This window comes from Engystomops pustulosus, chromosome 6, assembly GCF_040894005.1.
Source record: "Engystomops pustulosus chromosome 6, aEngPut4.maternal, whole genome shotgun sequence".
NCBI classification, from domain to species: domain Eukaryota; kingdom Metazoa; phylum Chordata; class Amphibia; order Anura; family Leptodactylidae; genus Engystomops; species Engystomops pustulosus.
In genome coordinates, this window is record NC_092416.1 from 115,303,795 (window position 1) to 115,322,971 (window position 19,177).

Consider the following 19,177-nt stretch of genomic DNA (forward strand, 5'->3'; position numbering starts at 1 on the left):
GTTTTTGTTCATATTCTTGAATATGCTCATCTAAAACGCTTCCAAGACTGTGGGGGATTAGATCCATCTTTAGTGCAATTTTTATCACAAATAACCTAAAGGCTCTCAAGTCTGTTACTCATACGGATAAGCTGACCCTGTAGTACTGTGTGGCAGTACTGATGATTCCCACTGCCTCCCTGATATGTGAAGGCATATATATTGTTTTATTATTTTTATTTACTTGTCCAGGAATTGGAGGGGGTTGGAGAACATGTAGAAAATAATATTGCAGAGGTTTTCATTGTACATGCTGCATTTTCTTCTATGAAAGTGCCAATATTTCAATTATTACAAGCAGGGTTTTTTCTACTAGTACAAAATATGATGTGAGGGTGAAAAGTACACTGAGCTCCTTTGATTTAAGGTTTGCGATCAATCCCACCTATCTCTGTAAGATGGGAGTTCACAGTTATTATTCTATTAATCTTTATTTTTATACCATAAGTTTACAGTCAAGAAGACTGAGCTACTTTTGTGGGCAGAGGATGTAATGTTCTTTTAATACTCCATAGTTGAATGTCCAGGTGAAGATGCTTATCACTTATCTCCTGTCTAGACAGATGATATATAGTTATCTATCTCCTATAATTTGTCTAGTCCCTCTCTAAATTTATCTATGTACCTTTTTGTCTATTTATCTATATATGTTCTAGAATCTAGATAGAAGATATATAGATAGACAAAAAGGTACATAGATAAATGGTTAGATAAATCTAAAAATAAATATAAAGCAGATTACATATAGATAGATGGATAGCAGATAGATAGATAGATACAATTTTAGAGAGATAGAAGATCGATTGATAGATGGATAGTTAGACAATAGAAGATAGATTAGTAGGGGGGTGGAGAGGAGCTTCAGCCTGTGTTTACCTGTGACTGTTTCCATTCCTCCAAACGTATCCAACTCCCTCCCCCCTTCCTGTCATGTGCAATAAGCAGGCAGGGAAGGGGGTGGGGGAAGGTGTGGAGGAGAGGGAGAATGGACGAGGAGACATAGGCACACACAGGCTCCTGCCTCACTTGCATCAAAGTACATCAGGCAGAACTCCTTGTATTCATGAGCAATGTCTTTCTTCCATAATCTTTATCCTGATTGAAGGCTGAATAACAGCTTTCTTCCTTTTACTGTGCATAGGGAGAAGGTTATTACTCAACAGTTGCAGGATGCAGAAGGCCAAGGTTAGCCTTTAATGTACGCATACTGATAAGTATAGGCTTGTTCATATCAATAAGATGATTCAATTATCTACCAGTGATAAAACTAATAAAGGCCAAGAATAGTATCTGCTCTATCTTTTGTGCATGTGTGCGCATGACTTAGACACAGTGCCATCTATGCGGCTAACGGACATGTGCATTTAGCCTAAGACATAGTTCTGAAATCAGGATCTTTGTCTATCTTATGAAACTCATAGTTAACTTCCCTTCAAGGACTATATGAAAATCAGATTCTATGGCCATTGAGCCAAAAATCTTCTTTATAATTTTCAACAGCAGGGATATAAAGTTGGCAGTTTGTCAGACACAACAGCGTAGATAACAAAAACTTAAATCTGAGGTAGAGATCCACCCTCAGGACAGGACATGCGTTCAAAATGACTTGTAAGTAGGTAGAGAGAAATAGACTGACTATTACAATAATCATACGTTGGGAAAAGAAAACCAGAAAAAAATAGTTGTCCCTAGCAGCATCAGAATTGAAACTAGCAATATCATATGCCACATGAAGGTGAGAAAGGAACATTATATTTTTGTATAAAGACTGCAGCCCCAGTCACCTTCCCAGAGGTAACACTTCAAACTAAAAAAACCTTGTGTCTATTAGTGCAGTGACCACCACATTTGTGATCTGGTACAAGACAGAGAGTCAATATTCACTGTTTCAGAAAGAAGTGTTGTGTGCACAGTGTACGACCAAATGACCGCCGGCCATTGAATACAAATCCATGCTTATACTTAAGACAGCTTTGTGTTATTTTTAATACTGCCATGAATAGAACTATTGTAGAATGTCACAGACAGAACTTGGAGCATTGATCACATATTTTTTTTCAATCAAGTGACTCCATATTGGCAGGCCAAACTTTGGCCAGAGTAACAGACACTAAGAGACAGAACATAGCTGCACATAAACCAATGAAGAATACTTATCTAGATAATCACTGAATTTACCCATTTAAAATGTTATAAAAGCATCTTAGAGAGATGATGTCAGGGTAGACAGTTATTCAGGTACAAGAAGATCATTCCAAATGTGAACGCACAAGGATTGACTGCAGACAAATGTCCTCATCTTTTTCCTACCTCCCAGGGAGAGAGATTTACCTTTTCCCATATGACTAGAATGTGATATTAAAGTTTTATATACTTAATTAGCATAGGAAAAATCAGGTTCTGGCAGGACAGGGCTGCTGATACAGGGATTACATGCACAGGGACAGAGCGCTGTCCACATCTGAAGTTCACATTGTGCCTAGGAAGCTTTTACATAGGAAGAAATAACAGTCAGGCTGTGATCTACTGTGTACTGTATGTGTAGCCCAAATAATACTTGTTCCATTTGATATCTATATCATTGAATCCAAAAGACCAGTTTGCACAAGTAACACTTCAGTTAAGATGACGGTTATCAATATTTAATATCAATATTTTTTTCAATATAACTAATCAATTAAATAATTACTAATTGATTTATTGTAGGGATGTATATGTAAATATATACATATATATATATATATATATATATATATATATATATATATATATAGTACAGACCAAAAGTTTGGACACACCTTCTCATTAAAAGAGTTTTCTGTATTTTCATGACTATAAACGTAGATTTGCACTGAAGGCATCAAAATTATGAATTAACACATGTGGAATTATATACTTTACTTTATATTCTTAACAAAAAAGTGTGAAACAACTGAAAATAAATCTTATATTCTAGGTTGCTTTGATTACTCCTGACATTCTCTTGGTGAGCTTCAAGAGGTAGTCATATCACAGGTGCTCTGTCAGGTGAGCAGAGTGAAGGCAAAGAGGCCAACAAGTACTAAGCATCTCTGAGAACTCCTTCAAGACTGTTGTAAGACCATTTCAGTTGACTACCTCTTGAAGCTCATCAAGGGAATGCCAAGAGTGTGCAAAGCAATAATCAAAGCAAAAAGTGGCTACATTGAAGAACCTAGAATATTTTAGTTGTTTCATGCATTTTTGTTAAGAATATAATTCCACATGTGTTAATTCATAGTTTTGATGCCTTCAGTGTGAATCTACAATTTTTATGCTCATGAAAGGGGGAGATTTATTTATATAGTAGAGAGTGTAGACACTAGCCTTGTTCACTGGATGTTGAACGTTGGTGCACAAGACATCGGATTTACTTTTAGCCCATTATAAGAGCTTCTAGCCCATTAGTAATTCTAATGTAGCACTTGTGTGCTGGAATGAAATCTTTGGCAACTCAGACGCGGCATAGTTTTCAGTTATATTTATAGATTATAGCAAATTTGGCAGGTCTACTACCTAGACCCCTACCTGGCCTGCTCTGTGCTCCACCATAACTACTTTTTCAGAGTGCCATTAAGAATGCAAAAGGGGTGAAAAGTCGCAATTTCTTGGCTTTTCACCAGAAATTGGGACTTTTTCATGCTTTGTACACCAAAATACACCAGAATACTTTTGCCTGCCCCAGAATACAAGGCATGATAAATTCACCCACTCTTTGGTTAAAAATGTATTAGAAAAAGATTTGTATTGATTTTCAATACAGCTGCAGTTTTCACATATAAAATGTTGGAATCCACCTGAACTGATGAAAGTTTGTCCCATTTGGTTACTAAAGTGTTTCAAATTCTGCAGGGCACAAAATTGATAAAAATAGGAATACTAGAGAACCATTTCATTGTTGTTGATTTGATGCTGTTTTTGGATTTTGTTTTTACCTGTAACCTTTAATACAAATTGCTATACCAGCTTTCTTTAGGTTAAGAAATTACCTTTACGTGTTAAAGTATAATGTATCATCAAACATGTAAAGTATATGTTTTCACTTTCTTACCACAAACAAGAAAATGTAAGTTTGCACTAAACCACCCACACACTTTACACTCATTTAGAAATGTGTAACACATTTAGAATACTTAATATTGTCAAAGGGGTTATACTGATATCTGCAAATGTTACATTTTATAGTTTCAAAGTAGATAAGGCTAGGATGCAGGTCCACCAAGGAAAACCAAACCTATAATATACCAGTGTTCATCCTGGAGCTGGCAAAAGAACCCATACACAGATTATTCCAATTATGCCGACTATGGGGGTAAACTTTCCCTTGCAACCTCAAATACGGCAGCCAGAATAATTCCCTGGATTAACACCCCACCTTTAAAATTTAGCTTCCATATTACTCCATATAAAAAAATCACAGCTTGAAAATTTGTAGACTGGGAACATCATATGTCAGAGTTCTTACCATCATCCAAATAGGCCTGATCCAAGTTCTGCTCTTGCTTAACTGTGACTGCTGAAGATAAGATTTCTTTATGTTCTGAAGATGGAGGACCATTCTTAGGAGATTGCTGGCTATTAGGCTGCTGCTGGATTACAGTAGAGTAGTTGGCAGGGCTTATTCTTTGAGCCTGGGTTGGTCGTGTAAGAGAGGAAGTGAAGTCGGTACACATGATGTGCTGGAATTCTTGGTGGCTTCCACACCTCATTTGATGGTTGGTTGGAGAATAGTGAATCACTGGAGATTGCTGAGGGTTGCCTGCAGACTGGACTGGAGAGCTAGTGTGGACAAGTACTGATCTATGAGGATCTGGAATTGTGATCTGAGAAGCCACCATAGAGGGCTGGTGATAGCTTAGCTGACTTGGACTAAGGCTTTTACTTCTTTGATACACTGCTGTTGATGGGCTTTGCTGTGGGTATCGTGAATCTGGTGATGGAAGGCCAGGCCGTACTTGTTGACAGGGGACCAAGTTGGCCACTAAGCATGAAGGAGAATCACTGCTCAATGGATGTTGTGGGTAGAAGGTTTGTGGTGCTGTTCCTAGCACAGGATGTGCACTGCTCCCGACTATGGAAGGATACTCATCCACAGGCTCTGTTTTAATAGATGGCACTGCCAAAAAAAATGCTCACATTAATGACAAAAATAAATCTGTAAAACAGTAACACCTTACAAGCAATATTACATTTGTTTGTTAAAAGAAATAACTACATTAGCATCAAATTAACTACAGATTATTTAGCTAATAGCAACCCTTTTGTCTCATTTGCAAGTCTATACAGTGTATTAGCCAACACAAATATTAATTCCTATTAAGTATACTTAAAGTGGAACATTGTACTTACCTGGCAGGTAGTTGAAGTGCTGTGCCTGGCTTCTTTTTCTTTTTCCATTTATAACATAGAAATTCACTTTTACTGGAGAGCTGATATGCCTATTGCAATATTCTGGCACTTCCACAAACAACATGCTCTAAAAAATGTAACCAAGTTTTACATATTTGATAAGGAAATACATTTTACATCATGTAGAAAAATGTAATTTATATTTCAACAAAATGTTTTCTTTTTGTCCAATTAATGTAAAATAAAGAATGAAGCAAAAATTATCCAGCAAAAGCAAAAAAAAGACACTGTAGGGGCTTTCATTATTGTCTTTAAAACAGTTTTTTGGTGGTCTGGTGTCCATAGTTTGGAATACCTGCACCATATTTATAAACAGTTTGCGGAGAGTTTTCCTGACAATCTCTTTGGCACTTTTCTTGCACTTCTAGGTTCCTAACACTTTTTATGGTGCAATTTTTGGTGCACAATTACAACAGATAAAATCTGGTCTACAAACTACGAAATCAGATTCATGAATGTGGAGTTAGTTCAGACCTTTTTTTCAGTCATGCACTAATTTATCAAACCCTTGTGCTACGATCTAACATCCCAGTGCTATTTACCGTGTGATTTGTGCTCAAAAAACACGGAACCTGCAACAATATTAATGAATACTCCCCTATGGGTGGCATTAGGCAAGAGACTATTGGTAGCATTTAATATTTTTGGCCTAAAGTGTTGTTTTTTGGTGCCCGATTTGAGAGGTGTTTTGCCCTGTGATGTTATAATGTGGTAAATGGCCTGAATATATTTGGTGCACCACAAGATAAACAAATGAGCATCAGAAATGTCAAACCACATTCAAGTGGTTTAGAAGTCGGTAGATTGCTCTTTGTAGGACTTATTCTGCACCAAAAATTGCACCAAAAAAGTTCAAGCATCAGGATTGCAGAGCTGCGCCCAAATTAAGCACCAAACAAATGTGGTGAGTGTCGGAAAAGAAGCTAAATTTTGGAGCCAATATATAATAAATATGGCACACCTGGCACAGCAACAACAATAAAAATGCAGGGCAAAGATACTGGTGCAAAGCCTTTATCATGTACCCCCCTATGTCATAGGTATAGCAACCAGCATATATGTCATATGTACACTGTTCATCTGGTATAGGCTGTTGGCTTATCACAAAAAATCATGCAATAAAAGTTTAATTCAACGGTGACAATTGTCATTGAATTCCTTAAATTAATAATAATTAATAATAATTCCTTTATTTATATAGCGCACACAGATTAGGTAGCACTGCACAGAGCTTGCCAAATCACTCCCTGCCCCTATGGGGCTCACAACCTAATCAGCCTACCAGTATGTTTTTGGAGTGTGGGTGGAAACCTGAGAACCCAGAGAAACCCACGCAAATACGGAGAGAACATGCAAACTCTTTGCAGGTGTTGCTTAAATTGGGGGTTTATGTTTGGAAATCCTTTATTATTTAACCACAAAACCATACCACTACATATCTGCTGTCCGTATGCATAGTTGCATACTACAAACAAACCTTGGGGAAGATTTATCAAACGTGTCTAAAAGTTTATAAAATTTTCTGCTGCTGGATGATAAAACTGGATAAGACTGAAAAGTCTCAGTTTAATTAACTGAGGACACACAAAAGTATCTAAAAAGTGTCTGAAACCTTTTAATAAATGTGGCACATGGGGGCAGATTTATCAAGCTGTCTGAAAGTCAGAAAATTTCCAGTTGCCCATGGCAACCATTCACAGCTCAGCTTTCAGTTTACCAGTGCTCATGAATATTTTAAAGAGGATCTGTGATTGGTTGCCATGGGCAACTAGAAATATTCTAGTTTTCCTCCACCTCCTCTGTTCATTTGCCAATAGTAATAAATAAGCTACATGGCTGGCAGTTGCACATGAGTGCTGTAAAGTGTAAGGGGTTATGTGAGATTTGGAGACAGCAGAGGTATACCTATATGTACCCCCTAGGCAGGTCTTCAGACTGCAGTTATGTACCTTTTCAATAATGTACCTGAAAAGGTCTTTTTGTAATGGTACAAATCTGGTAATAGGCAAAACATGGATCTAGTACAAAAGCATCTATAGCTCTTATTCTACTTACATGTTGACTTTTGTCTTTATCCACTGTGGCCTCTGTCTCCCAAATTTGCTGACCATCTTAAAACAAACAAAAAAACATTCTAGTTATTAAATTAAATAAATTATGGTGCACTGCCAAAATACAATCCTTCTCTTTAAAATGGCATTATGGTGACAATTTTTTAAAGAAAACTACCATCAAAATTACAGTAACTGTGGTAATATTCTTAGATTTGATATCCATGGCCTCCTTCCTTCTAAAATCAACTTTTAAAATTATGCTAACCATCCAGAAGGGAAGCCCCCTCTTTTCCTGTAGCTTCACAGGCTATTTCACTTTCTCACCCTCCCCTTCTGCTCCCTCAGCACCAAGAGGTCATGGATAACAAATATAAAAATATTACCAGTCACCGTGCCTGGATCTATGAGTAACTGTCCCCAGTTTATCATGCTTGATTTTGAAGGTAGAAACACACAAAAACAGGGGGAGATGTATGAATGTCTCAGTTGTTGCGCCAGATTAATAACTGATGCTGGATGATTAATCTGATGCAGTGTAAGACTGAAGTCTGGTGCAGTCATACACCATATTGAAATTGAAATTTCTTGTCCACAGACTGAATTTTATGGTGCACAGGCTATTTTCTGTCTGGTCACGACCCCTAGTTACCGAGGATATGCCCCTTTTTAGGAGTGGCTGGAAAATGGTCTAAACCTTCAGTAAATGTGGTGCACAGCATTTCATGTTCAAATCACTCCAGTTTTCTGGCTTGGACAGATTGATACATCTTTCCCATTGTGTCTTTTAAATGTGTTTTTACTAAATTGAAAAATTGTGTAAAAAAGACACAAATTCTCTAAAAGAAAAATATTAGGATTGGTGGCAAAAACAAGGCTGTGAATCATTAAAAATCCACAATACGACATCCTGCAAATCAGAAACATTAGGTTAAAGATAAATTGGGATAAGGTAAAAAAAATATAAGATGCTTTCTGAAGGTATAACTCATATGTTGCATAACTCGTATTGTAGGGGCAGCAATGGAAGGCATTAAAGTAATTATAATAATATCACATACCATTATTGGATGCAGGTAGAGCCACATGGGACTATCCCAGTGGCGTAACTAGGAGAGGCAGGGCCCCATAGCAGACTTTTGAATCCCCTCTTAAAAATTATACATATTTATATACTAACAAATGCACGTTACAGTTACACAGTACACGTATAGAGCATAATGCAGTATATATACACATCATACATTCTGTACACATACAGCATACATACATCACAGATACAGCATATATACATCACATATATGTCATACACATATTATGTTGTACAATGTGCAGCATAATATGTATATAATGGGGTACATCCTCCATTCTTTAGTTTGTCAGGTTGGATGATGGGGCCCCCTGACGCTGTGGGCCCCATAGCAGCTGCTATGGCTGCTACCACTGTAGTTATGCCACTGGACTATCCCCAGGTTTCAACATGTTTAGCCTTCATTTGCAGTACAATATATATTGTATGCACTGTTTTCAGATCTACATTTTGCCAGTGGATTGTCTCTATTTTAAGGGTAAATTTTATAATTTTAAAGCCAAAATGTGCTAATAAGATTCAATTACAAATAGAGGGATAAACTGAACAAATAATTTATTATGTGATCTATAAACTAACCCTTTCCCCACAACATCACAGATAAAATAGAAGATCAATCATACGCTAGCTGGAGTGGGCTTTACTAGAGTGGTCATGGGGGCTTTTAACTTTCAAGATATTAATTGGTATGGGCTTTGCAGGTTTCTGTTGTATCTGTTGTAGAGAAATGTCCTCAACTTTTTGCAAAATAATTTCATGGGACAGTTTGTAGAATATAAATAAGTTCTCTGAAACTGTTTCAGTTTGTTACATTGTCCCATATCTTGTTTTCTTAAAAGCTGTTATCTGTCCTTTTATCTCTATTTGGTGTCACGAGAATCATTACAATGTGGTCTAGCAACAATCCTGAGAACAAAATAAAACCACAAGCAAATTTACAACTGGAAAAATATTTGATTATGTAGCAAATTTTTTAAATGTTTAATTTTCATAAGAAAAAAAAGAAGAGTCAGATTACCAAACTACATGTCTCTATCATAAGTTGCTTACTCAGGTTTTGCTGTATATCAGGTCTTACTGTACACTGAGGTACATTGATATAAAGCAAGGTTCTTCCTGTTAACAAAATCTGGTTCAACTGAGATTTCATGGTTATAGTCAGTAAAGAGCATGAAAAGAGCTAAGTAAGCAGACAAAGAAAACCTTTTCCATGTAGCAATAATTGTTATGATTCATTAATTTCTTGGTTGTAACCAATATTGCCAAGTCAAAAGATAACCATTTAACTATTCTATACCACTAATCACAAAATATGATGATTATTACCAGGAGTAAAACTATCCAAAATCTCCGTAAAAAGTAGAAAGAAAAAATAGAGCTGGCACTCACCAGTTAAAATACATTTCTTTATTCCGGCACTTTAAAAGACATCGTTGCGGGAGGGAGCGAGACTGCGGGGAACTGACCACGGGCGACGGTCCGTTTCGCGCTGTATCAGGATTAAGCGCTGATACAGCGCGAAACGGACCGTCGCCCGTGGTCAGTTCCCCGCAGTCTTGCTCCCTCCCGCAATGATGTCTTTTAAAGTGCCGGAATAAAGAAATGTATTTTAGCTGGTGAGTGCCAGCTCTATTTTTTCTTTCTACTTTTTACGACTATTTGCATCTCCTTGGACTTACCATTTGAGCTAGAGCACCACACGTACTCACACTATTGGCTGGCTAGCATTACAAGACAGCATTGTCTTTCTTTCGTCAGAAATTTGACGCATGGATCCATGTGAATACTATTGTGCAGTGCCCCTCATCACATTCCTCTTTCTGCACTATCCAAAATCTCCATTTACAACTTTGCAATGGACAAAACTGAATAGAGATGACAGCATTTGTACAATAAATATTTCCATCATGTGGCCATTTTTACATCTAAACCTATTATTTATTATAAGTTATGCGTAGCATACTGTACTCATAATGCCAATTTAATTCTGATAGCAGTCACCCAAAAGGTCATGAATTATACCCATCGCTATAAGACTCACAATGGCATAATGGGTTCTGTAATGCAACCTGACAGATTCTATTCGTTTATAAAAGGTTTGATGACACATATGTCAGACATCATGCCAACATCTGGCATTCAGGAATAACAATCATGATCCAATGTATCAGGAAAAGGGGAGGACCTTTCTGAAAAATTAAATAAGGAAGAGTTCACATGTGGTGTAATTTTTCATGGTTTTGAACATGAATTTTCAAAAAACATTCATGTCCCAACAAAAATCTGTCCAACCCAGGCAACAAGTAATGTGTGTTAAAGGTAAGAAGCATTGAACTAGAGTAATTTTTAAATGTCTTACACTAATGTCATTGAAGAAGTATATATTGATTGGCATAAAAGTGTACCTATGTGAAGAAAATTATCCCTAAATGTAGCCATCTTGTCCCTTAGAAGTGAAGGACAGCTGTCCTTGGATATGACCACCTTTGCACTCTGGCAGCAGTGGGCACAGATGGACTATTCAGGTGCCTAACCATCTTGACTCTGCGTTCATTACCACAGGACAGCTGTGGCACATGCAGTAACACCCAGCCATTTCATATGCAAAAGCAACTTGTTTATTTGTGTATTCACTCCAGCAGCAGTGGTTATATCCAAGGAGTGCTGCCATATTACAGCATTTTTATCTTCATGCATGAAATATTATTTTAATAACATCCAATTCAAGAATTGAATTAAATTGAATATGAATGTTTGGTTGGTAATACTCCTGAAAGAAATCTGTCCATCTGTGACCCCCAAATGATATGTAGCATAGTCATTTAAAATCTCCACAAGTCTATGTTTTTGTCCTGGCATAATGTACACATCATAGTCCCAGCAGTATAAGAAACCTTCAGGCAGTTGGAACACATATCGTCACATCAGTCCACACACAATACATGAAAGCATAGATTCATATTTGCTCCAAAATACTGGGAAGCAGCATGCAATAAAATGAGTCACAAGGAGCTTCTGACTCACAGTGAGAAGAGGAAATTCTCTTGCAACGCCAGATTATTATAAAATCAGAGGCCTCCAACAGGTGAAGGATTTTTCTTTTGGAAATGAGTTTTTTTTCCAAAGAGTTAAAAAAGCTGTAAAGGTTCAGAGCAGAACAATCATGTATAGGCTGGCTTCCATGTGCACCCCCGTAAAGAGGACAGTGCCAGGACTGTTGGACTGAATGGTGAATTCCTGCGTTAATGAGGATTTACCATCTGTAAGATTCCAGAGGTCTGTGTCACAAAGGAACCTTCCAAAGTTTTCCACCCGTCTCCCTGCATTTCTTATAACCATGGTAACTGACACGCAGAAACTCTGTTTCTCAATCAGATAGCTTAGATTTTTCCTGTTTTGCAATGTTTCTTTGGGATATCCCAATGACATCAGCTCTCTGTATTTTGGAGATCTATGCAATGAGTAAAACATAGTGCCAGACGCTGAATCTCACCACCCACAGGAAATCCTTTAAAACGGCCCAGAAAATGGCAACATATTTGAATTAAGATTTTATATGGTAACCATATTTGATAGATTTTTCCATATCCCTCTTTACAGTATATTAACAATTTTGCCCACCAGGGTTTTCATACCTTGTACTTTCTGTAGCAATTAAATAATGTGGCTTTCTCCATCCTATAGAGATAGCAGAGAATGATGTCCTCTGCACAGGTTACAGTATCTTCTCCCATAGAAGTCAAAGGTCATTTTCTGTCTACATATTTCCACGATGTGACTGCCATATAACTGAATGATGTTTATGCAATATGATTACCCCATAACCATATCTCATTTGTAAAAACTATTTTCTTTAAAAGGTTACTTCCATCTTGTTGCTCGTTTACAGAAAATCGAATAAAATTATGCCATTAGAGAATAAAAAGTGATTAAGATATCACCAAAATCAGGGCTAGTAGGGTTACCTGTAGGGAACCTGTCACCAGAAAATTATCTAAATAAACCATTAACAGTGAGTCATAAAGCATCCTAATACATTCCAGATCTTGTATCTTTCATGGCCCAGCATGGTGGCATCATCCAGAAAATCAACATTGCAGTGTGATGTAAATTGATTGTATCCAATCATGCAGAGAATGTTCCCCTAAGGCCCCTTTCACACTTGTGTTTTTCATGCGCGTTTTCTGCGCGTGCTTTTGACGCGCAGAACTTGCATTGCACTCTAGCCCATTGTAATCAATGGGTCTTTTCAGACTTGCATTTTTTTTCACGTGCACACGCGTGTTTTTTTTAACGCGCGTTTTAATCTCGACATGCTCTACTTTTGCAAGTCACGCGCATGAAAAACGTACCATACAAGTCTATGGAGATGCATCAAAAACGCATTGCACTCTGAGACACTTGCAAGTGCAATGCAAGTGCAATGCGTTTTTCACGCATCAATTGCCATAGAAAAGATAGAGCTCAGTCCTGAGTCCTTTCACGCGCAAAGTCCTTTCAAACGTGCGTGAAAAACGCATTGAAATTGCATTGAAAACGTGCGTGAAAAACTGAGACACTGAACAAACTCTGACTGAAAACTGATTGCACTCTGATGCAAAATGTGCGTTTTTCCCTGACCAAACCCTGATCGCACCCTGATCAAACGTGATCTACAACGCAAGTGTGGAAGGGGCCTTACTGCGATTGATGGCACTGCATCCAGAGATATACATAACCAGCTCTCCAGAGGTCTGGCAAATAATGTCAGTTACAGCGGGGGAGACATTCTGAGGTGAGAAGAGCTTGACTTCAGCACTGAGCTCTTCGCCTCCTTGACTTTATACAACTAATTTATATCTCCCTCCAAAGTTGATTTTTCTGTATGATGCCACCACATTGGTCCATGGAAGAAACATTAATTGGAAGTTGTTAAAATGCCTTTCAACGTACTGGTAGTAGTTTATTAGGCCAACTTTTGCTGACAGGTTCCCTTTAAATTTCACACTGTTCACAAAATGACATTCTTTTTTTTTATGCCATACATTTTTGTAATCAAACATAAATAGTTAAAATTGTGAAAGGAAAAAGCAATAACAGAAACATTATGTAGAGACATTATGTAGAGACATTATGCTAGCAATTATAACAATAGTAATAAAAAAATATTGAATAATATATCCATGTATGATTTCTTCTAATTGTACACAACACACCTAGTCACAACTGACCCTATACAGAATCAGCTCTGGTGATTGTCTGTGAATGCACAGTTAGAAAGTTCCATATGATAGGGATAGAGACCAATGTTGAGCTTCAGAATATATTCATGCTTTCTACTATGAATAGATACAGAAATATGCAACCCCTTACCAGGTGTTTTCTCTGTAAATACAACTTTGGATTCAGCTGTAAAATTCTGTCCAGTAAGAATCATCTGCTGTCCTCCGTATACTAGGCAACTGTCAATATCCTGCCTCTCTACTAGAGGAAGTTCATGAGCTGATCGTTGAGCTGGAAGAAAAGCAGTTTTTTAATATTTTATAGATTGTAGCCATAAATTACTGTATGCGGCTTCTAATATGGTTTAGTTCATTAGTGCAGTTTCACATTTGCTGTAAACTTAGAAACCTCGGTACTTCAGCCATGATACACAAAGCTACAATGTTTGCAGAAGGAACAGACCAAAGTAAGTTATTTGTTTTGTATTCTTTTTTTGATGACTAGTGGCTTATGCAGAGTATCTAACCAAAAACCACACACAGGAGGAAAAGCCAAAATATTTAATGGTCCCCAAAAGGTTGTGTCTGTATTTAATTAAAAAGACACTTTTTGGGCTGATGCTGCAGTTCTTTATGTCAGCCACTTGTTAAACCAGACCCACCTCTTAGGCAATAAAAATCACTATGTCCTGCCAAGTTTTTCCTGTGAAATTATTTCTGCCACACCAGATTGTGACCAATCACCACATTGTACCACATCTAGGGGCACATTTACAAATGGCCGTGCACCAGTTTCCTGTCAGACTTTGCATGTTCTTTTTAGTGCAAACTGCTTGCACAGGTATTTAAGAAGTGTCTGCACCACATTTGTGTCACATGTGACCGTTTTGTGTCGCAGCTGCACTAGGCCCCATGCAACACAAATTAAGGGGTATTCCGGTGCTCAGTCGGAACAGATTTAACATGCAAAGTCCAACACAATTGTGTCGCAAGCCCTATGTTAAAGGTTCACAAAAAAAGTGGTGCACTCTGTCGGAACAGTGCAGGGAGCACCAGATTCATGAAGAACATGCGCCAGAGATCCTGAATCTGGGGCTCTCTGCACACTACACAGGCTAACAGCATTTAGTGCAGTTTGCACTGTTGTTAGTAAATGTCCCCCATTGTGTGTTTTAGACACGAAGGAATTATTTAGTGCGTGTTTGTCTTCAGTGGGGCACATTTACTAAGGGCCGTTCAACGCACTTTTGTTGGACTGTGCAGGTTCTTCTAGGTTAAAACGTCTTGCACATGTATCTGTCTGTGCATGCCTCCATGCAACATAAATTTGGGGGCATGCCGTCGGTCGGACTGATTCAGACCTAGCGCCATCTTTAACTTGCAAATTGTGTTGCACGCTATATGTTAAAGGTGCACCACAAAAAAGATGGTGAACTCTGTTGGGCCAGTGCAGGGAAGCGACAGATTCATGATTTGTGGCGCACAATCTTAGTGAATCACCACACCCAGCATTATACACGGAAATAGCATTTTTAGTGCAGTTTTTTACTTTCTAAGTAAATGTGCCCCAGTGTGGCTTGTCAGGAAAGAGACAGAACAATGTACCAAATTACGTCACAGATGCAAGCCAACTTGAAGGTTCTCTAAAGATGCACACAATTTCAAACCCAGTATCAGTTACTATGATAAATTTTAACACTCCAAGTTTATTCTGTCTAAAACATAAAAAGGATTCATAAATGTTAGTTTGTGTTTTGAAATCCAGTTCTACAGGCAATTAATATGAATGACATTAGAGCTACAGTGGGGCACATTTACTAAGAAAGACGGAAACTTCACTAAAAGTGCTCTTTCCATGTATAATGCTGGGTGCGACACATTCATTAAGAACGTACGCCAGAAGTCATGAATCCGTCGCTTCCCCGCACTGGCCGACAGAGTTTCATCTACTTTTTTGTGGTGCGCCTTTAACATAGGGTGTGCAATACAATTTGTATGTTAAATAGTCGGACCGGCACACCCCTAATTTTTGTCATATTGAGATTAGCGCACCTGCACCACAAAAGGTTTGCGTAAGACACAATAGTGGTGCAGCCACTTCTTAAATACCAGTGCAAGCATTTTCACCTGAAAGAATGTGCAAAGTCCAACAGAAGTTTGGGGCAAAGCTCTTAGTAAATGTGCCCCAGTGTGTCTAATGGGGACTACAGATATCTGGATCTGGTCTTAAATTACCAATAGCATGTAACATAACCTTTTTTCAGCACCCTTCCTTCAGTGACATATAGGATTCATATTGTGGCGATACCTAAAGTGGCCAAAGTATCTTGGTGGAGATGCACTGCAATAAGTACTGGCTATGATCTGTAATATATGGAACACAGAGCTTAAAGGGGTATTTCCACTTCATCAAACTTATGTTATTGTTTGTATGAGGAAAATTATACAGTTTACCAATTTACTTTCTCTATCAATTCATTTACAGTTATCTGCATTTCTGCTTGTTGTTGTTCTTTAGAAAGCTGCTGTACTTACTTCTAATAGACAGAAATCTGACCATGGTTACACAGGTGCATGGCCCGTTGGTATCATAGAGAGTAATCAGGGCTGTGTGATATAACAAGCCGTGCACCTGTGTGACCATGGTCAGATTTCTGTTTACTGGAAGTTTTCTATAGAATGACAGCAAGCAGAGATCTAGAAAACTGTGAGGAATTGATAAAGAAAGTAGATTGGAAATGTTCTTAACTTTTCATTATTCAAACGATATCTTGTCTTGCTTTAATTCTGCAGTCAAAGAAAAGTGACTTAACTCAATTTTTGTAACGTGTAGCATAAAGGGGCATATGGAAAAGTAGACTCTCCGCTCCTCTTTATTTAGCATTGGTTACTCCCTCCTATCTTTTTACATCCCCCACTGCCATCAGTAGTGACATCCCATTAGTTGGCAGGTCAACATTACAGCCATTCCCAGCACCTTCATGGCACAAAGATCAGTGGCATGTCATCTTGGTCTTGTTGACCAAGTGGTCTCAGCACGATGACATGCCACTGATCTTTGTGCCATGTGCCATGTGGCATGATATTTGTGTAATATAAATGTCTATTAAAGCTCAGTAGTCTTTATTGAATTGTATAGCTGTCAGACCAACTCTCTTTTTCTTCCACTGTGTTGGCATTGTGACAGATAGACTGAATAAATGTATACACAATGTATATAAATGTATGCCAACTCATTCTCTAGGTCTACATTTCAAATCTTACAATATTGCCAGTTGCAGTGATTGAAAATTATAGTGTAATGGTAGTAACAATAGTTACACAAGAAGTATCTTGTGTAATTCGTTGGAAAACATAATACGTAGAAAATAATGTGAAGGGTACTTACAGCATTCTATAGGGTTAGAGGCGACCTGCAGAGAGACAATCCTCCCACTGGCTTCTGGAATGTGTACTCGAAAGACAAGTCGCACTCGAGTGTTTTTCCTCCCAATGTCAGTCTCGCCTTTCCTCAGCTCGATATCGGCATTTTTTAGCTTCAGTATCCCAGCACAATCAATTCTGTAATCAGAAATGGAATAACAGGGCTGTGTTTGTCTTATGTAGGAAACATTGCCGATTTTTAGTTATATTCAAAATACACATACTGAGATTCAGTCTGCTAGAAAAAAGATACTACAGTTTATCGAGGGGGAAAGACTGTGCTATAATAATTTCTCATTTTATCAATTTCCAGCTATAATACAGGCAGTCCCTGTGTAACATACAAAATAGGTTCTTTATGTTTGTTCGTAACCTCTCAAAAACTTTTTCATGTATACAAAGCTGTGTGAAGGCTTATTTTTTTTGTAAAAATTGTACTTCCTAGTAACAGTATTTATTATTCCATGCGGTGTACTGGAAAGCAGGAAAATTCCAAATTCGGTGAAATAGGTAAAAAGAAATGCATTTGCGCTGTTTTCTTGTGGGCTCTATTTTACTACATTTTTAAAAATTAAACCTTGTGTATGAAAAAGAATGTTTTCGTTTCGCCATGTTCTGACTGAGCCCTAACATGTTTATGATGTTATTTGTTTATTTTTAAATCAGTTCTAGGCAGGTGATTTGAGCTTTTTTTTTATTTATGTTTTGATTTTTTTAACTTTTGTTTTTGTTTTTCTTTTTTTGTTATAAATTTTTAGACCCTTTAGGGTACTTTAACTCTGTAGAGTCTGCGTGCTCCTTCCATATACTACGGTATTGCAGTATATGCAGAATTTGCTATAGCTATGCAAAAGTGGGCACACTTATATTTATTCAGCGTTTCTGCTAGTATAATTTGCGGGTGTTAGTAGTGGGTGTTTGTATATCATATATCATGCATATCTCATGCCTATATCATGCCTGTATGTAAAGAGCTCAACCCGTGAACCCTCTTCATACATACTTAACAGCTCTATGACATACAGATAAGAGGTTAGGAGGTAAAAAGGGAACCTGTCATTAAGAACAGGCAATAAACCTTACTCAACTCAACAACTGTGCAAGATTATATCTGCCTTCTCCCACCACTAAAATCATTCCCCAAACCTTTTCTGCATTTGTCTATGTTTGTCTATGTTGGCTCTGTCAACTGGTGTGTGGCTCTGCCACACTGATCATTGCAACCTAGAGCTAAAGTACAGGAAATTTACCTAAATCCAGAGGTCTTTCTGTAAATTGGGTGTCCTTAAGTCTGGGATTGCTTGTATCAACACCAGATTTCCTTCCTTGTTGCTACATTAGACAAGCTTTAATGGGAACATGTCATCACATTTTCACAAATACAGCTAGGTTCCCATACAGTCCTATTAATTAACTGACACCCTTCTTTTAGCTAAAAATTGGTTCCCTTACATCCCCACATAAATCAACTTTATCTAATATTATCTGGTGTCAGAAAGGGCATGTCCCTCCCATTTACTCTTCTATGGACTTCTACTCCTAGCCATGCCTTCATGGAGGCATACTGTGATATCAAGAGATTAGATGCATACATATGGTAGACATTTCAAATGTAACAGGACCTTAGATGAAATCATCCTGGTCACATGACATAAAGTGGCCAATAACATAAAAGAGCTATCTTAAAGGGGTTGTCCAAGACTTATTAAAAAAACAAAAGGTGGTCGGGAGTGTGCTGCTTAAAAAAACTACTTACTTACCTCCTGGCACCCTTAGGGCGTCCCGTGCTGCTATCACTGTGCCATGTAAACAAGTCCGGAAGTTGAATGCAGTGCCGCTCCCTCCGGGCCACTTTTTTTTTTTTTAATAAGTCTCGGACAACCCCTTTAATGTTCCACACAGCAGCATGTCCTAGCAAAGACCTGTCAATCAGGACCAAGGAGGCA

At 37.8% G+C, this 19,177-nt stretch overlaps 1 protein-coding gene across 6 annotated transcripts in view; it reads right to left on the minus strand.

Annotated features, from left to right (window-relative positions):
* The window catches only part of NFATC2 (nuclear factor of activated T cells 2), a 90,112-nt gene that overhangs the window by 27,537 nt on the left and 43,398 nt on the right, over positions 1–19,177 (minus strand). For all 6 annotated transcript variants that reach the window (XM_072110639.1, XM_072110641.1, XM_072110640.1 and 3 more), the window contains 5 exons: positions 17,197–17,369; positions 13,960–14,100; positions 7,522–7,577; positions 5,407–5,533; positions 4,523–5,173 (listed from right to left, as the gene is read on the minus strand). In XM_072110639.1, coding sequence (XP_071966740.1) covers positions 4,523–5,173; positions 5,407–5,533; positions 7,522–7,577; positions 13,960–14,100; positions 17,197–17,369 — 1,148 coding nt within the window. The remainder of the gene's footprint in view (positions 1–4,522; positions 5,174–5,406; positions 5,534–7,521; positions 7,578–13,959; positions 14,101–17,196; positions 17,370–19,177) is intronic.